The 14,264-nt window shown below is 56.4% G+C and overlaps 1 protein-coding gene and 1 pseudogene across 1 annotated transcript in view; one reads left to right on the top strand and one right to left on the bottom strand.

Moving 5' to 3' along the window:
• The window catches only part of NPHP4 (nephrocystin 4), a 94,204-nt gene that overhangs the window by 18,081 nt on the left and 61,859 nt on the right, over window positions 1-14,264 (bottom strand). Inside the window, exons 13-18 of the mRNA XM_039842036.1 lie at window positions 12,253-12,360; window positions 10,833-10,984; window positions 10,505-10,696; window positions 9,888-10,075; window positions 3,323-3,483; window positions 466-646 (exon numbers count right to left, since the gene is read on the bottom strand). Of these exons, the coding sequence (XP_039697970.1) occupies window positions 466-646; window positions 3,323-3,483; window positions 9,888-10,075; window positions 10,505-10,696; window positions 10,833-10,984; window positions 12,253-12,360 (982 nt within the window). The remainder of the gene's footprint in view (window positions 1-465; window positions 647-3,322; window positions 3,484-9,887; window positions 10,076-10,504; window positions 10,697-10,832; window positions 10,985-12,252; window positions 12,361-14,264) is intronic.
• Window positions 13,890-14,010, top strand: LOC120585920 (uncharacterized; annotated as a pseudogene).

The raw sequence follows: 14,264 nt of genomic DNA, 5'->3' as shown, positions 1-14,264 counted from the left end.
GACTAACGGTTCTAAGTCCTGACCAGAAATCAGGGTCACCAAACAACTGGTGCCAGGACACGCTCACAGTGGCCGAGAACTGACGCGTCAATGGTCAGGGGCAGACTCAGTGGTCAAGGGCAGATTCGCATCATGAGCAGACTCAGTGCGGATCAAAGGCAGTCCTAGTGGTCAGGGCAGATGCTCACCGCCGGGCGGGGCAGTCTCAGTGGTCAAGGGCAAACTCAGTGGTCAGGGCAGATTCAGTGGTCAAGGGCAGATGCTCATTGGTCAAGGGCAGTCTCAGTGGTCAAGAGCAGACTCAGTGGTCAAGGACTGATGCTCAGCGGTCAAGCTAATAGGAGTTTTCCTGAACTCCTACCGAGTACACGATGCCCACAGTGCGGCCACTGCCCTGGGAGCTCGTGTTCAGCTGGGAAGGGCAGTGGCTGCCCAGGAAATGATGAAGCTGCCAGGGACTCTCACCCACGTTGGCCAAGGTCAGGTGCAGCAGGCCCTTCACCACCATGTGGACGCCGATGGGCTTGACGCTGCCACACCCGGTCATGTCTCCACTCACCACCGTCGAGTCCTGTTCGTATTCGGTCGCCACGACCTCGAGCTCGTGTGAGACCTGCACGGCCGGCCGGCCCTGGCGGAGGAGGTGCTGTGGGGAGGAAGGCGCGGTGAGGGCGCAGGGCGGAGCCCACCTTCTGAAACCCCGACCGCCTCTCCACGATTCTCCGATGACACGCGACCTGACTCGCCCCCTGAGCGAGCACCAGGGACGCCCGCCTGGAGGGGCCCCCGTGGGCAGAGAGACGAGACAGAGCAGCAGAACAGGGCAGGGACGCCGAGCGAAGCCCACCTCCGGTCGGTGGGGGCTCCATGGTCTGAACTGGACTTTTCAAAACAAAGACGTACGTGTGGGCAGGAAAGGCTGAGGGGCACTCCAGGCCCAGGGTACAGGGTACAGAGCCCCTGCCCGCCGGGGCCAGGAGCAGTGGGCTTTAGCATGGCTGGAGGATGGGCGGCGGGGTCAGAGGGGGGCTGTGGGGGCTGGAGCCAGACCACCAGAGTGTCTGAGCCAGGCCTGGCTGGACAGACCGGGGCGAGACACGCAGTATCAGGACCTGGCCTGTTTTCTCAAGTTTGGCCCCTCAGCCCTCTGCCTGTGCCACAGGCTGGCAAGGCCCTCAGGGGTGATGGGACCACAGGTCACCTCCGGGCCCAGGTGGGACCCCCCTCCTGTGAGGCTGTGGGAAGGTCACGTGAGCTCTCAACTACTGCTTCTCACGCACGACCGCATCCTGGGACCAGACCGCGTCCCAGCGTCGAGAATTCTGGCACCGCCACAGCAGCGAAGGCCATCAGCTTCCGGGGCAGTGGCCTGGCCAGCAGCCGGCTCTGTGTGCCTGAGGCTGCCGTGTGCATGTACCTCTGACTCAGAAACGCCGCTTCTGAGAAGCCGTCGCTTGGGGAGGGCACAGCTGCAGAGCCGGCACTGTGCTGAAAGTCTGGCTGTGTCACGGTCAGCGTGACCCCGGGCCTGGGCTTCTCAGGACAGCCGCAGCCTGACCTCAGGGCTGGGCTGGGCACGCGGCCGATGCAGCGGAGGAGCCACCAGGCCCTGGTGGCCACCACCACCGGCACCCCATCAAAACGAGCTGCAGATGTGGGCAAGGTCACCTCGAGACGTTCCCGCCGTGACTCTAACAGGGCAAGAGCACCTGGACGTCCCAGCACAGGGGACAGGGAACGCGCTACGACGCGCCTGCATCCTGCAGAAAACAAACCTCCCAAAGGCACCTTAACCATCTCTGGACCAGGAGTTAGAGAAAACTATCTTTTCTTATACAAATCATCCCTTCTCTATATAAGTTTTAAAGTCAAAAGTTTTTTAGTTTTAAAAAGTAAAGTTTAACTGCATTACTCAAACCTGCGTCAGTGAATGTGATGGCGTCTGTTTGAGGGTCTCTTCGTGGAGAAAGTTCTGTCTTCACGGGTGGCAGCACGCCAGGGACACTAGGGCTCAGCCACCGAGAGTCCCAAAGCGCCACAATGGGGACTCCGCGCTGTCCCGCTGGTGCCCCCCCCTGCACGTGCCCCACCCCGGTCATCCGCTCTCTGCCACGCAGTACCCGCCGCGGCCTGGGCCACGCTATACGTGGACGGGGACCATCCTGTGCCCGCCCTCCGGGCTATCACTGGCCAGTGTGAGGGACAGACAAGCAGGGACCACAGTGACCCAGGCAGGGGCTGGGAGGCCCGGATGAGGAATGAGAATGTCCGTCCTCACTGTGTGGGGACCCCGCCCCGGCACTGCAGCACCCCGAGTCCGCCCGATCCCCGGGCACCACGCTCAGGGACGGACACGAGTCGCGGGGTGGGCGGCACAGCCCTGTCGGCCATCTGGGAGGGAGGAGGGGCAGGCCATGCCCGGAGGAAGAGGACATGGTGCCGGGGGGATCACACCACAGCCCGGTCCCTGCAGTGCCAGGGCCACGAGCGCGTCACGGCAAGGGTCTGCGGTCCAGTGACCAGGCCGCGGCTGCAGGCGCTCCGGCAGTCCGAGGGGCACCGGGCGGGCCAGAGAGCAGCGGGTGCGTGTGAGACTCGGGAGTGGCCGGCACAGTGCTGCCCTCCCACACCCCACCCGCGGCCGTGAGCAGACGCTCAGGACATCCTGTCCTGGCGGCCGGTGGAAGGGGCCCCCGGTCCCTGGCCCAGGAGCCGCCACGCCAGCCCCACACTAACCCTCCGGGACCCGGTCACGGAACGGAGCCAGCTGGAGAGACCCCAGGGAGGAAGAGAAGTAACATGCGGATCCGGGGTTCACTGTGTGGGGCGGGGGGGCGGGGAGCACCAGTAGGGAAAGAACTGGATCCCAGTTCTGACCAGAATTAGAAAAGCACCGCTCACGCCCTGAACGACGGGCGCGAGGTCACACTGTCACACCCCAACCCCTCCCTCCCACGCCGAAGGCATCCCTCGGACAGGCCGGGCCCTCAGGAACATGGCCGGGCCCTCAGGAACATGGCCGGCCTGGAGCTGCTCTCAGGGGCCTTGCAGCCTCCCCAGGGAAGGGGCGGAAGATGACGGAAGTCACCTGGTCGATCTGCAGAAGAACCGACACTGAGCGAATATAACCCAACATTACAGAACGTAGCTTTCGTGAAAATCGTTGTCTTTTGGGAATAAGGGAACCTGGTGGCGTTTTTAATTTGTGAGCGAGAAAGCAGGACCACAGCCCTGCGCTGGGCCATGGCCAGCCCCACGAGCAGACAGGGCCTCTCAGGGGGACGCTGCGCCCTGACCGGGCGGGCCTGCAGGGACCCAGTACCTTCAAGTGCACGGCGGCCGATCCGATGAGAAGCAGAGAGTCTCCGTCCCAGACGTCCACCTGCAGGCTCTGCACGGCCAGGTAGCGGGTGAACCAGCGCCGCTCCCCGGGCTTCAGGAAGCCGGGGCCCACCAGGTACCGCAGCTGGAAGCCGGGGGGCCCTGTCGAGGAGAGCCGAGTGAGTCCGCAGTCGCTGGACGGTCACCGTCCTCACACTTCAAAGAGGTCTCTGTCTGGCTGCTGCTCCTAACTTCTGTTCCGTCACAGCTACAGTTTAATAAACACGTTCATCAAAATATCACGAAATATCCAGATTGATGGAATTAACAGTGGTGTCAGAAGACCCCACTTCTCCCCATTAAAGTCTTCCCAAAATGAGATGTACGGTTTTCACCAAGTCCTCGGGAAACGGTCCGTGCTGGACACGGACGAGGCCCCGCTGGGCTGGCCCTGGAGTACATTCTGCTGCACGCGCGGGGTTTAAGGAGACACTGGTGGACATCCGTCAAAGCCAGCACGGTCCCAGCATACAGCAGAGCTCGGCACAGGCCTCCAAGGACACCCCTGGGCGCTCTCCACACCCTACGTCCAACGTCTCCCAGAAGCACAGACCCGCCGCTGCTGGCCCTTGACCCAGAGTTCTACCTGCACCTGAACGCGGCATATCCCAGCGGGACCCTCTGCCTTCTCCCCGAGCTGGCAGCTTGTGTCGGCCCAGACGTCCCAGCAGAGCAGCCCCTCCCGCTCCCTCGCCACTGCTCCATGTCACCGCACCCCATCGCCTGACAGGTCTTTTCGATACAATCACTAGTTCGCATTCAGCAAATAGTGACTGTGCCCCCACCATGTGCCAGGCCCCGCTCGGGGTAACGTGGGAGAAGGGGGAGGGGTGCCTCCCCGGTGGAGCGCAGGGTCTCGGGGGTGACACGCTGCGTCCGGAGCGGCCAGTGCGCTGCGCGTTCTGGAGGAGGCGTGCACTGCGTGAGCTACGTCCTGGTCTCGGGCGTCTCCTGCTGGAGCCTCCCAGCTCTTCCCTACTGCAGATGTAGGTCCCTTCACGCCCGTCTGTCTCAGACAAGCAGCTCCTCGGAGGCCTGCCCTGAGGTCCAAGCTCCCCGCGGTCCTTCCCACACCACTTCCAGAGCACCCGCAAAGGGACCCCTACATCATCTCTACCCCGTTCAAAGTTCTGCAATGACACCGACTACCAGCTCAACCGAGATGGACTCCTAGGGGCATGGCACCTCCCCCCACCCCGCACACACACTGCTCCCCCAGCTGGGGTCCTCACTGCACTGCAGGCGAGCCTCGCTCCCACATCCAAGTCCGGAGAACCTCCCGCTCTGGCCGGACAGTCCTCGTCCCTCCCTCTCGTGGTCCCCTCTCCTTCGCCACTCACAAACGCGTCCACAAGCCCCGCAAGGGCAAACACTTCGCAATGCTAAAGTCCGCCGTCCATGATGCCCACGAGACAGCTACGAACATCCATGCGCCAAGTAACAAAGCAGCGAAGCAGCGAGGGAAGGAGAAACAGGTGGAAACACGTAAGGACAGAGACGAACCACTCTCCTTCCAAGGCTGGACAAGTGGATGATACATAAGGATACAGAAGACCAAACTGGTTAATCCAGAAGACAGAGCCCATACACATAACGCTGCACCCCAGCCATAGAGAATACATCTTCTCAAGTAAATCTGCAGCATTAATAAACATTGACTGTATGTTATACTGCAAAGAAAACTTAAATATGCTCTATAAAGTAGAAATGATACAAACAATGTTGCCCGATGACAATGTAATAAACTAGAAATTAGGAGAAAATTTTTAAAACAAATTTACAACTTATTCTTAAATAATTCCATATCGAAAGAAGAACACAATCAAAACAGACTGTCTAGAATATAATCAAACTACTACTTATCAGAATCACCAAAACATAAAGCAGTAATCAAAGGGAAATTCACAGACTTGAATATTTAATATCCATAAAAACAAAAGAATTAAAATAAATGAATAAAGCAACTCCAACTCAAACAAATTAGGAAAATAACAATAAAGAATACCGAAAAGAAAATAGGAGGAAGGTGAAAACAAAGATAGACACAAAATTTAATTGGTTAGAAAACAGCCAAACCTGTAAGAGGTACGTTTTTGTGCCTTCAGAAGGACAGGGAAGCAAGATGAGCGAATGGGAAGACGTCCTTGTCCCCAGAGAGGACAGCTCCAGCCACGAGGGCAAGCCCCCCACGTTCACCTGTGAACTCACCAGAACCCTCTTCTCAGGTCTGGTGACGACTTTTTTAGCTACAACACAAAAAGCAGGATTCGTAAAAGAAATAATTGATAAGCTGGATGTCATTAAAATAAAAAACTTCTGCTCTGTAAAAGGCACTGCTAAAAGAATAAAAGATAGGCCACAGACTAGAAGGAAATATTCGTATACCTGATAAAGGACTCGTATCCAAAATACACAAAGAACCCTTAAAACATAACAGTAAGACAACCGACCCAACTTAAAAAATGGGCTAAAGATCTGAACAAATAACTCACCAAAGAAGATATACAGATAGCAATGAAAACAACAACGAGGTCCCAGTGTATACTGATTGGCACAGCTAAAATCCGGACACTGATGACCGCAGGTGCCGGCAAGGACATGGAGTGGCAGGAATCCCGCTCACCGCTGCTGGGAACGCACGACAGGCAGCCACCTTGGAAGGCAGCGGGCGGATTCTCACAAAAGTCAACATGCTCTTACAAAGGATCCACAACCAAGCTCCTCGGGGTTTACCAAACTGGGCCGAAAAATTTCTACTATCCGCTACACGAAGATCTACACAAGAATGCTTGCGGCAGCTTTCCTCATAACTGCCCCAAACTGAAAGCGACCAAGACGTCCTTCAGTGGGTGATGGATAAATAAGCTGTGGTCCATCCAGACAATGCAATTTAATTCAGCACTAATAAGAAATGAGCTGTCAAGCGATGGGAAGACCCAGAGGAATCTCCAACACATATTCCTAAGTTAAAGACGACAGTCTAAAAAAGCATATACTGTATAATTCCGACTGTGTGACATCCTGGTAAGAAGATCAGGGGTTCAGGAAGGAGGGAGGGATGAACAGATGGAGCACGAGGGGCATTTAGGGCTGTGAGTTATTCCGAATGATACTGTAATAGCAGATATGCTGTAATGTATGATGTATGATATACACTGTAGTAGTAGATACACTGTAGTAGTAGATACACTGTAATTGTAGATACGGGATGTTATGCATTTGTCAAAATCTATAGAATGTATAACACCAAGAGTAACCTTCATGTAAACTATGAGCTCTAATTAATAACAATGTATTGGTGTTGGTTCATCAACTGTAACAAACACGCCCAGAATACTAATGTAGGATGGGAAGGCGGGCATAAGAGAACTCTACTATCGGCTCGATTTCTCTATAAAACTGCTCTAAAAATAAAATCTATTAATTTTTAAAAATTCATGGAACTGTACACTTTGTTGTATGCATGTGACATTTCAATAAGAAAACAAACATCTTTTAGATGAGGCTGTGCAGGAAGCTGGGTCTGCCAGGCAGAGGGACCCTTCATGGAGACTCGGTTGTGTGAGAAACTGCAAAGAACTTCCTTTTGGACTTTAACTTAAGGATTTGGGACTTTGAATTTTAATTCATAATGACAAGAAAATTCAATTCGGTAAATTTCTCTGGACTTCAACTGGCAAGGGAATTTGATTTGGGGACTAATCTCTCCCTGGGAAATTCATAATAGACAGGAGTTCGTATTCAAAGCAGGAGCCTCTCCCGGTGGTTGGCTTTCTACTGCATTACCTTAGCCCTGGCACACGGCCTCACTGCGGGACCCCGGGGGCTCTGCTGGGCAGTGACGGGTAGGACTGAGAATGCGAAATGAGCCAGAATGAGCTTTCGGCCATGGGGAGGTGCAGAGGAGCCTTGAAATCGATGCCTCGTTCTTGTCCATTTCAGAGCCTTCTGGGGACATAAACTAAACTGGCCACCGCGGGTCTCGGCAGGATCAGTGATGGACGGGTGGTCTGAGAGCAGCGGTCCCAGGAGGCTGAAAGATGGTGACTGGTCTCCCCCTCGCCCCGACTCCGGGAGCAGGGCCACACCGCAGCTGGCCGTAACTCAGGGAGCAGGCCCGGAGAGTCGCAAGCACAAAAGCCGGGCACGCGGCAGGAGGACGACCGTCCCAGGCGACGGGCTTCGGTGCAGAGGGCCCTCCTGCGCCCGCCACCCGCCCGGCACGCGCTTCGCCCCATGGGAAGGCAGCTCACCGCCTGGGGCGGCTCGCCCCTTCCCTATCTCTTCTTTTCAAGTTTCCCCACAGGAAGAGAGGATGCGGGACCACAGCTCTGCCCAGGGTCCAAGGCGGGCCACGGCTGTCCAGCCCCACGCTGCCTGCAGGCGAGTCCGCGGATCAGAGGTGAGCGCCAGCAAGCACGCTGGCTGTCAGAGGGGCCGCATGTCCGCCACAGCTGACTCTCGACTGAGCCTGACCTCTGACCTTGGGCAGGGGCAGGAATGGCACGTGCTGTAGCTGCGACACCTCGTGCCCAACGATTTGGCTGGCCCCTTCTATGGTTTGTTCCGTCAGCATTTATGGTCATTTGAAAACTCCTCTCCTCCTACATTTATTAGGTTTGTTCCGGTTTTTTCATCAAACCTCTTGAGCTGAACAATTAGATCAGCGTTTCGCCAGACACTTTCTTCTCTTCCAATATAAGCATTTAAAGCTGTAAATTTCCCTGTAATTACCATTTTACTTGCATCTCGTTAGCTTTGATATGCGATGCTATTTTGTTATTCGGTTTTAAATAGTCATTTCTATTTTGACTTCTTAATTGACCTATGGAATAATTATAAATATGTTTTTAAATTCAAAACGCCCAGAAGTTTGCAGGCTTTGGGGGTGGGGGACAGTGATTGATTTCTGTCCTCGTGCTGCTATGTCATAGAATGCCGTAAAATCAGACTTGATACGGGCTACTTGGTACACGCTGATACCTGCTTGGTGGCCTAAAATATAAACGTGGATATTTGATGGAGTGGTTTTTCTAAGTTTCAAAGTATGCTTGAAAATAATGCATATCCTCTAAATTAGTTGTACAAGTTCTTATAAGATCTTTTTGAATTGCATCTTAATATACTTATTAACTTTTTCTGCTTGATCGATCCATTTCCTGAGAGTATGTCGATTTCCCCTTTTAAAGGCTGTCAATTTTTCCTTTATGTTTTGAGGCCATGTGTGCTAGAACGTGACAGATGCAGAACTGTTTGCTTTCCCAGTGATTTAGGCTCTTGATTCTTAAGGAGCTTCCTTGCTCTAGCACGGCGATTGCCTTTGGTCTCTCTGGTCTGATGTTAATTGTTAAACCACTTTCATTTCATATTTTGCTATGTCTTTTTCCGCCTATTACTGTTCATATCCCAGCTCGTCCTTTACAAGCCGTGAAACTGGCCGAAGATGGGTCAATTGACCATCGAAAAAAAATCAACATATTTGGTACGTTTCGATCCACCGCCATTTAGATCCATCAGTTTATAACAACACAAGGAAAAAGAAAAAAGCCACTGGTCCCGCCCCGAAGGATGCTGGGAAATGTCTCATTGTTTTGAAAATTAGTAAACAAAAGGGAAGACTCAAGCATTTCGCTGCCTTTCTTATGTGACTGCACCTCAAGGTAAGCGAGTGGTTGGTGAGGGAAAGTGTCTCATTCCGGAACATTCCAGCAGAGAACAAAGGCAGCGTCTAGAACAAGATATTGCCGCCATGCAACTCTGGGTGAAGGAATCGCCCCATCGGCGACAGCCCTAACGGCCCCTGACACAGCACACACAGCGGGAGCCGGCGCCACTGCCGGAGGGAAGCTGCGTGGCCGCCTGGCCGCGGAGAACTCCTGCCCCAAACGAAAAGCACACGTTGGATTGTGCACCGCACCCCAGCCCCCAATTCACAGGAGAGCGGGGGACGGAGGGACGCCGTACGAGTCCCCACCGGGATGCAAAACCAAAGTGCGGACTGCGGGGGGCTCTAGGGGACGAGCAGCGCGGCCACTTCAACAAACAAAACGAAAAGCGGAGACCAGGGACGGTGGTGGCACCGCAGACAGGGCGACGTGAGGGCCACGTTGCCACGCGCAGGCCTTCTGACGGCGCCGGGAAGATGTCCGGACTGGCTGGGTATCCGCCGGCGCTAAGAAATGACGACTAATTTTGCGGTGGGATAACACTGTTGAGCTTGTTTTCTAAGAAAACTCATTGGTTTTTCAGATAAACAAGAGGAAACGTTTGCAGATGAAATCATACGATGTCTGGGGTGCGCTTCCACCTGGTCCTGGGCCGGGAAGGAATCTGGGCGGGGAGGGGATACGGCTGATAACGGTGGGAGCTGAGTGGCAGCAGCTGGCTAATGACAGGGTCCTCTCAAATTCCGTTTGAAACGTTTCATCGCACAATGTTTTTTCACAATGAAATTGACAGAGAGCGCCCGGCGCGGGGCCCCCCGTGCGCCAGGAGCGCACACTCACCGGCATCCGGGGAGCCGCCTGCCCCAAGCGGGACGAGGGCGTGCGACAGGGAGCCGGAGCCGCTCTGCCCAGCCTCATCCAGCTGGACCAGCTGCAGTCGTGGCGTGGTCACGGGCGGGAAGCGGTAGAACTGGAAGGTGAAGTACACGGTCCTCGGCCACGGCGCTCCCTGCTCGTCCTGGGGCTCCCTGAACCCAACGAAGCTCCGAATCAACCGAGCGCCGCAGCGGAGAGCCGCGTGCCGCAGGCGCCCCGCCACCGCCTCCCCGACCGGCAGCTCTCCTGTGGCCTTGGGGAGCCTGCCGGACATCGACCCCCTTTCAGGTGTGGCCGGAGACCCTGCTCTCGGAGGCACACCGACACCTGAGAGCTGGGCAGCAGCACACTGTCCGCACTGTAATTAAGGACCATAAAGACCAGGCAATGCGGGTTTCGCAGCATTCAGAAATGGCTGTAAATGGCTCCCACCCGAAGCAAAGCAAAAGCAGATGGCATCCCTGAATCTAACGAGACCCGAACGCAGGGAGTGCTGCCAGGTCAGCATCACGCAGGAATTTCGCTTCAATGCGAGAAATGCAAAAGCCAGGTAAAGAGTAACAGAACGTTCGAGAATTTACCTGCTGAAGGCAAGAAACTGCAGTACGATTTCGTTGCTCTGTAGACGATCTGATTCCTCCTTCTGAGGGTTGAATTGTACGGGATCTGTAGGATTCACAGCCTCGACTGGTCGCTGCTCGGCATCCAGGATCTCGGGAAAGCCGGAGGACTGCAGGCGCGCCAGCGAGGCCCGCGAGAGCTTACCTCCGGAGCTGCAGCGGGAAGACCACCTGAGCCAGACTCCGGAAAGGGCCCGCGGAGAGGCGGGGCCTGGGAATCCACCTCTCAGGGGAAAGCAGCTGCTCAGGGAGCCCAAGGGGCTTGCTCCCTCCCAGGCCCACCCCGCACCTCCTGGCCTGGGCTCCCACGACGATCGGGGCATGCATGGGTGCGAACGGCAGCTCCTGCAGCTGTTCAGCAACGGCCGGTCCCGGGACCACGGGCAGCTGGCTCAGGTCGGCTTCCAGGTGGGAGACCCCGCCCTCCAAGGGGACCTCCTGCTGAACAAAGCGAGGCCCCGGGTGAGGCCGGCAAGGACCCCGCCTGTAACCAAGGTACCGGCAGAGGGCTTACCCTCGGACGCCTCTGCTGCGTGGTTGGCTTTAGCAAATAAAAATATGGGCGGCTCGGCTGCATTTTAAGTTCAGGAAAATGATGAGTAATTTTAGTACGAGAGCGTCCTGTGTAATATTTAGGACATGCTTATACCGAAAAGTTATCTTTCATCTGAAATTCAAACTTATCCGAGCAGCCCGTGTTTTACGTGAGTTGAAAAGCAACAGGGAAGGAACTGTCGATTTTGTGAACAACTCAGCACCGCGGCAGATATGCGACACCCGAGAAGGTGAAGTAACATTAAATCCATGTTTACGGAGAAGGAGGACGGAGCCTTCGACGCCGCGTGACTCCGGCCCTGTGCCCTGGCCAGCGTGCACTGACAGGCCTTCTCTCGTCCCCGCGTCACTTAGATTCCGCCTTCCGTGTCCCTCCAAAGTGGAGACGCGGGTCTGAATGAAGAGCTTGCTCGGGGATCCAGAATGCTCTCTTTCAAGCTTGCTTCCCAAGCTTTCTGCTTCAGTTCCAAAGGGACGCCACACGACCGGAGGTCACCCCAGCACGTGCCTCGGTGCCGATAAGAAGGGAGACGCACGAGCCCCGTTTCATTCAGACCAGGACACTGCAGGGCCGTGGGTGTTTGCAAACAGGTCACTAGCTGGAGCTATTTTTCCTCAACAGACTTTCCGGGCGAGACTGGGGACACGGTTTGCTGGGGACCAGCCAGCTTGTGCGACCAGACTCTGTGTGACTTCCCCAAGGCCAGCAGCCCCACCGGAAGCCAGGAGAGTGGGCCCCGCTAACTCCTTTCAGCCACTGGCAGCAAGGGGAGTCCTGCGGAGCTGGCGGCGTGGGCCAGCCGTTTTAACCACGGGGAACGTCCCTTTCCCTTCCGTGCGCAGAGACGTGTGGTTCGACTTCATCCTCTCGGGCAGAGCGAAAGCCTAAATCAAGGAGCTCCCAGACCGAACTGTCCTTGGTCACCGAACATCACAGTGGCAAACCTCTGAAGCATGGAAGGTCCCGATGCCCGTATCACAGAGAACCCACAAAGGTCTCAGCCCCTAACCGAGGACCCGCAGGCTCGTAAAGTCAAAGACTCCACAGAAGTCAGGAGCCTGGACACATGTGGGGCTCACTGACCGCCTGGGCATGGGAGGGACACGGGGCGCACTGACCACCTGGGGCCTGGACGGAGGCGGGACACACTTACCGTCTGGGCGTTGGAGGGCTCCGAGCCTTCTGGCTGCTGTGAAGACGGTTTGGCAGCGTGACATTGAGCTGGGGACCGCGGGGAAGCTGCCAGCTGGGAAAGTGACAACTGAAGGGAAGGAAGCCGGGTAAGAGGACAGCGGGCACTCCAGCCACCCACGAAGGCCCCGCCCACCTGGCACAGCCCCTGCGGAGGAAGCGGGACGCCAGACCGGGCAGTGAGGTCTGCGACCTCTGGTCAGCGGCTGCTCTGGCCCCAAAGCCGTTTCTGATTTCCTCCATCTGAACTACCGGGAGATCCGATCCTGTGGTCCCTCCTCCCTTATAGGATTTGAATAAAGACGTGAACGAGGAAAAGCAAGTGGAGACGGGGGGCCCAGGGAGGCCGGGGCTCAGCCACCCGCAGGCGGCAGGGCCGCTGGTCTCTGAGCCTCTCCGGGTGTCGCCTCCTTCCCTGGACTTAGCATCTCCGCGATCCCTTCCGGTTCTGACCACCTGCGCTCCCGGGACAGACGGACTCCCTGCTCTGCCAGTTCGTCACAGCACGACCACGCGCAGGTCACCTAACCTTTCTGCCTCGGTCTCCCCAGCTGTGAAATGGGCGTGTAACAGTGTCTGAGTCACAGGACGGTCGTGAGGACCGACAGAATTCAGGGGCAGGGCCTGGCGCGGCACCCGGCACACGGCCAGCCTCCTACACGTGGTCAGAGGTCTGGGAAGTGAGCGCTGCTGCAGGGGACGGACGCGGGGTTGGAGACCGCGTGCACCGAACGCCCGGCCCTCTCGAACGTGGACTCGAAGGCACGTCTGCTGTCAGCAATGACAGCTGGCCCGAGGGAGGCGCTGGTCTAGAGGACTCGGTACATGGAGAGGTGCCCAAGAAACGAATGGGGAGGGGCGTGTAGCAGTGGGGGCCCCACAGCATCGCAGGGGGCAGAAAGGATCTTCAGTCTGTTCGGCTGCCCCCCGGCCCACAAGCTACCGTGAGCCTGTCCTGTCTGTGGAAGTGACAGTGCTGTCCTGTGGTCCCTGAACACCCGGGGGCACCACGGAAACTGCAGGAGGGACAACGCTGGGGCAGGCTGCCCCCAGACACTCGCTTCCGATCCGGCTTCCAGGCCACACGGCACACACGGAAGCCGCTTCGGGGCGCGGCCTTCGATGCTGAATTGTCCAGTTGTTCTAGAGTCGGTTTCCAGATTGATGCCAGCAGAGTCATCAGGAGGACACGCCGACTCTGATCTCATCCAAAATCGCACGACCAGCTCGGGATTCCAGAGGGACAGCCGCCGCACTAGCCGGCCAACGGCCAGGCCAGCCAGAGCCCTTCCGTCCACACAGGAAACCCCTGCACACAGAGGTTCTGCTCTACGACGGGCGGCTGCCCATGTGCCAGGTCTCTGCTGGCTGTGGCCTGTCCTCACCAGCTGCTCAGCCTGCCGGGCCCACTGATGCCCAAGGAAGCCTTGGCCGGGCCCCCTGGGCAGTGGTGACTACCGGCACCCTCTCCTAGCAGGGGTGATCGGGGGAGGAGGCAGTGAAGACCACACCTTGGTGTCTCAGAAAAAAAACAAGGCTGTTCGGTCCTGAAGATTCCCAACCATTAGACAGAACTGCCGGGGCAAACACACCATTTTTAAAAGTGGCCATGGCGCCCTGAACACGCCCGATCCCGTCTGAGCTCGGAAGCTGAGCAGGGTCGGGCCCGGTTAGTACTTGGATGGGAGACCACACCTAGGAAGACCAGGTGCTGTAGGCGTAAAAAATAAAAAACAAAAGATAAGGGATTATAAGCAGACAGGGTCCTTGCAATTTGTCAGGTCCCAAGGGCTGTCTCACCAAAAAAAATAAATAAATACAATAAAAATAAAAAATAAAAATAAAAGTAGTGAAATGCGCCTTCAACAGCAAACTGGAAGGACTGACAATCTCTGGAGGCCGCTCTGACTGCGGAAGGACCTCGCTGCATAGTGGGCAGGGGGGGACCAAGACACCGGCCACCACAACAGCCGC

This window comes from Pteropus medius, unplaced genomic scaffold (genome assembly GCF_902729225.1).
Source record: "Pteropus medius unplaced genomic scaffold, Ma_sr-lr_union100, whole genome shotgun sequence".
Taxonomy (NCBI): Eukaryota; Metazoa; Chordata; class Mammalia; order Chiroptera; family Pteropodidae; genus Pteropus; species Pteropus medius.
The sequence above is the reverse complement of the archived record's forward strand: the minus strand, read 5'-3'. Positions and strand labels throughout refer to the sequence as shown.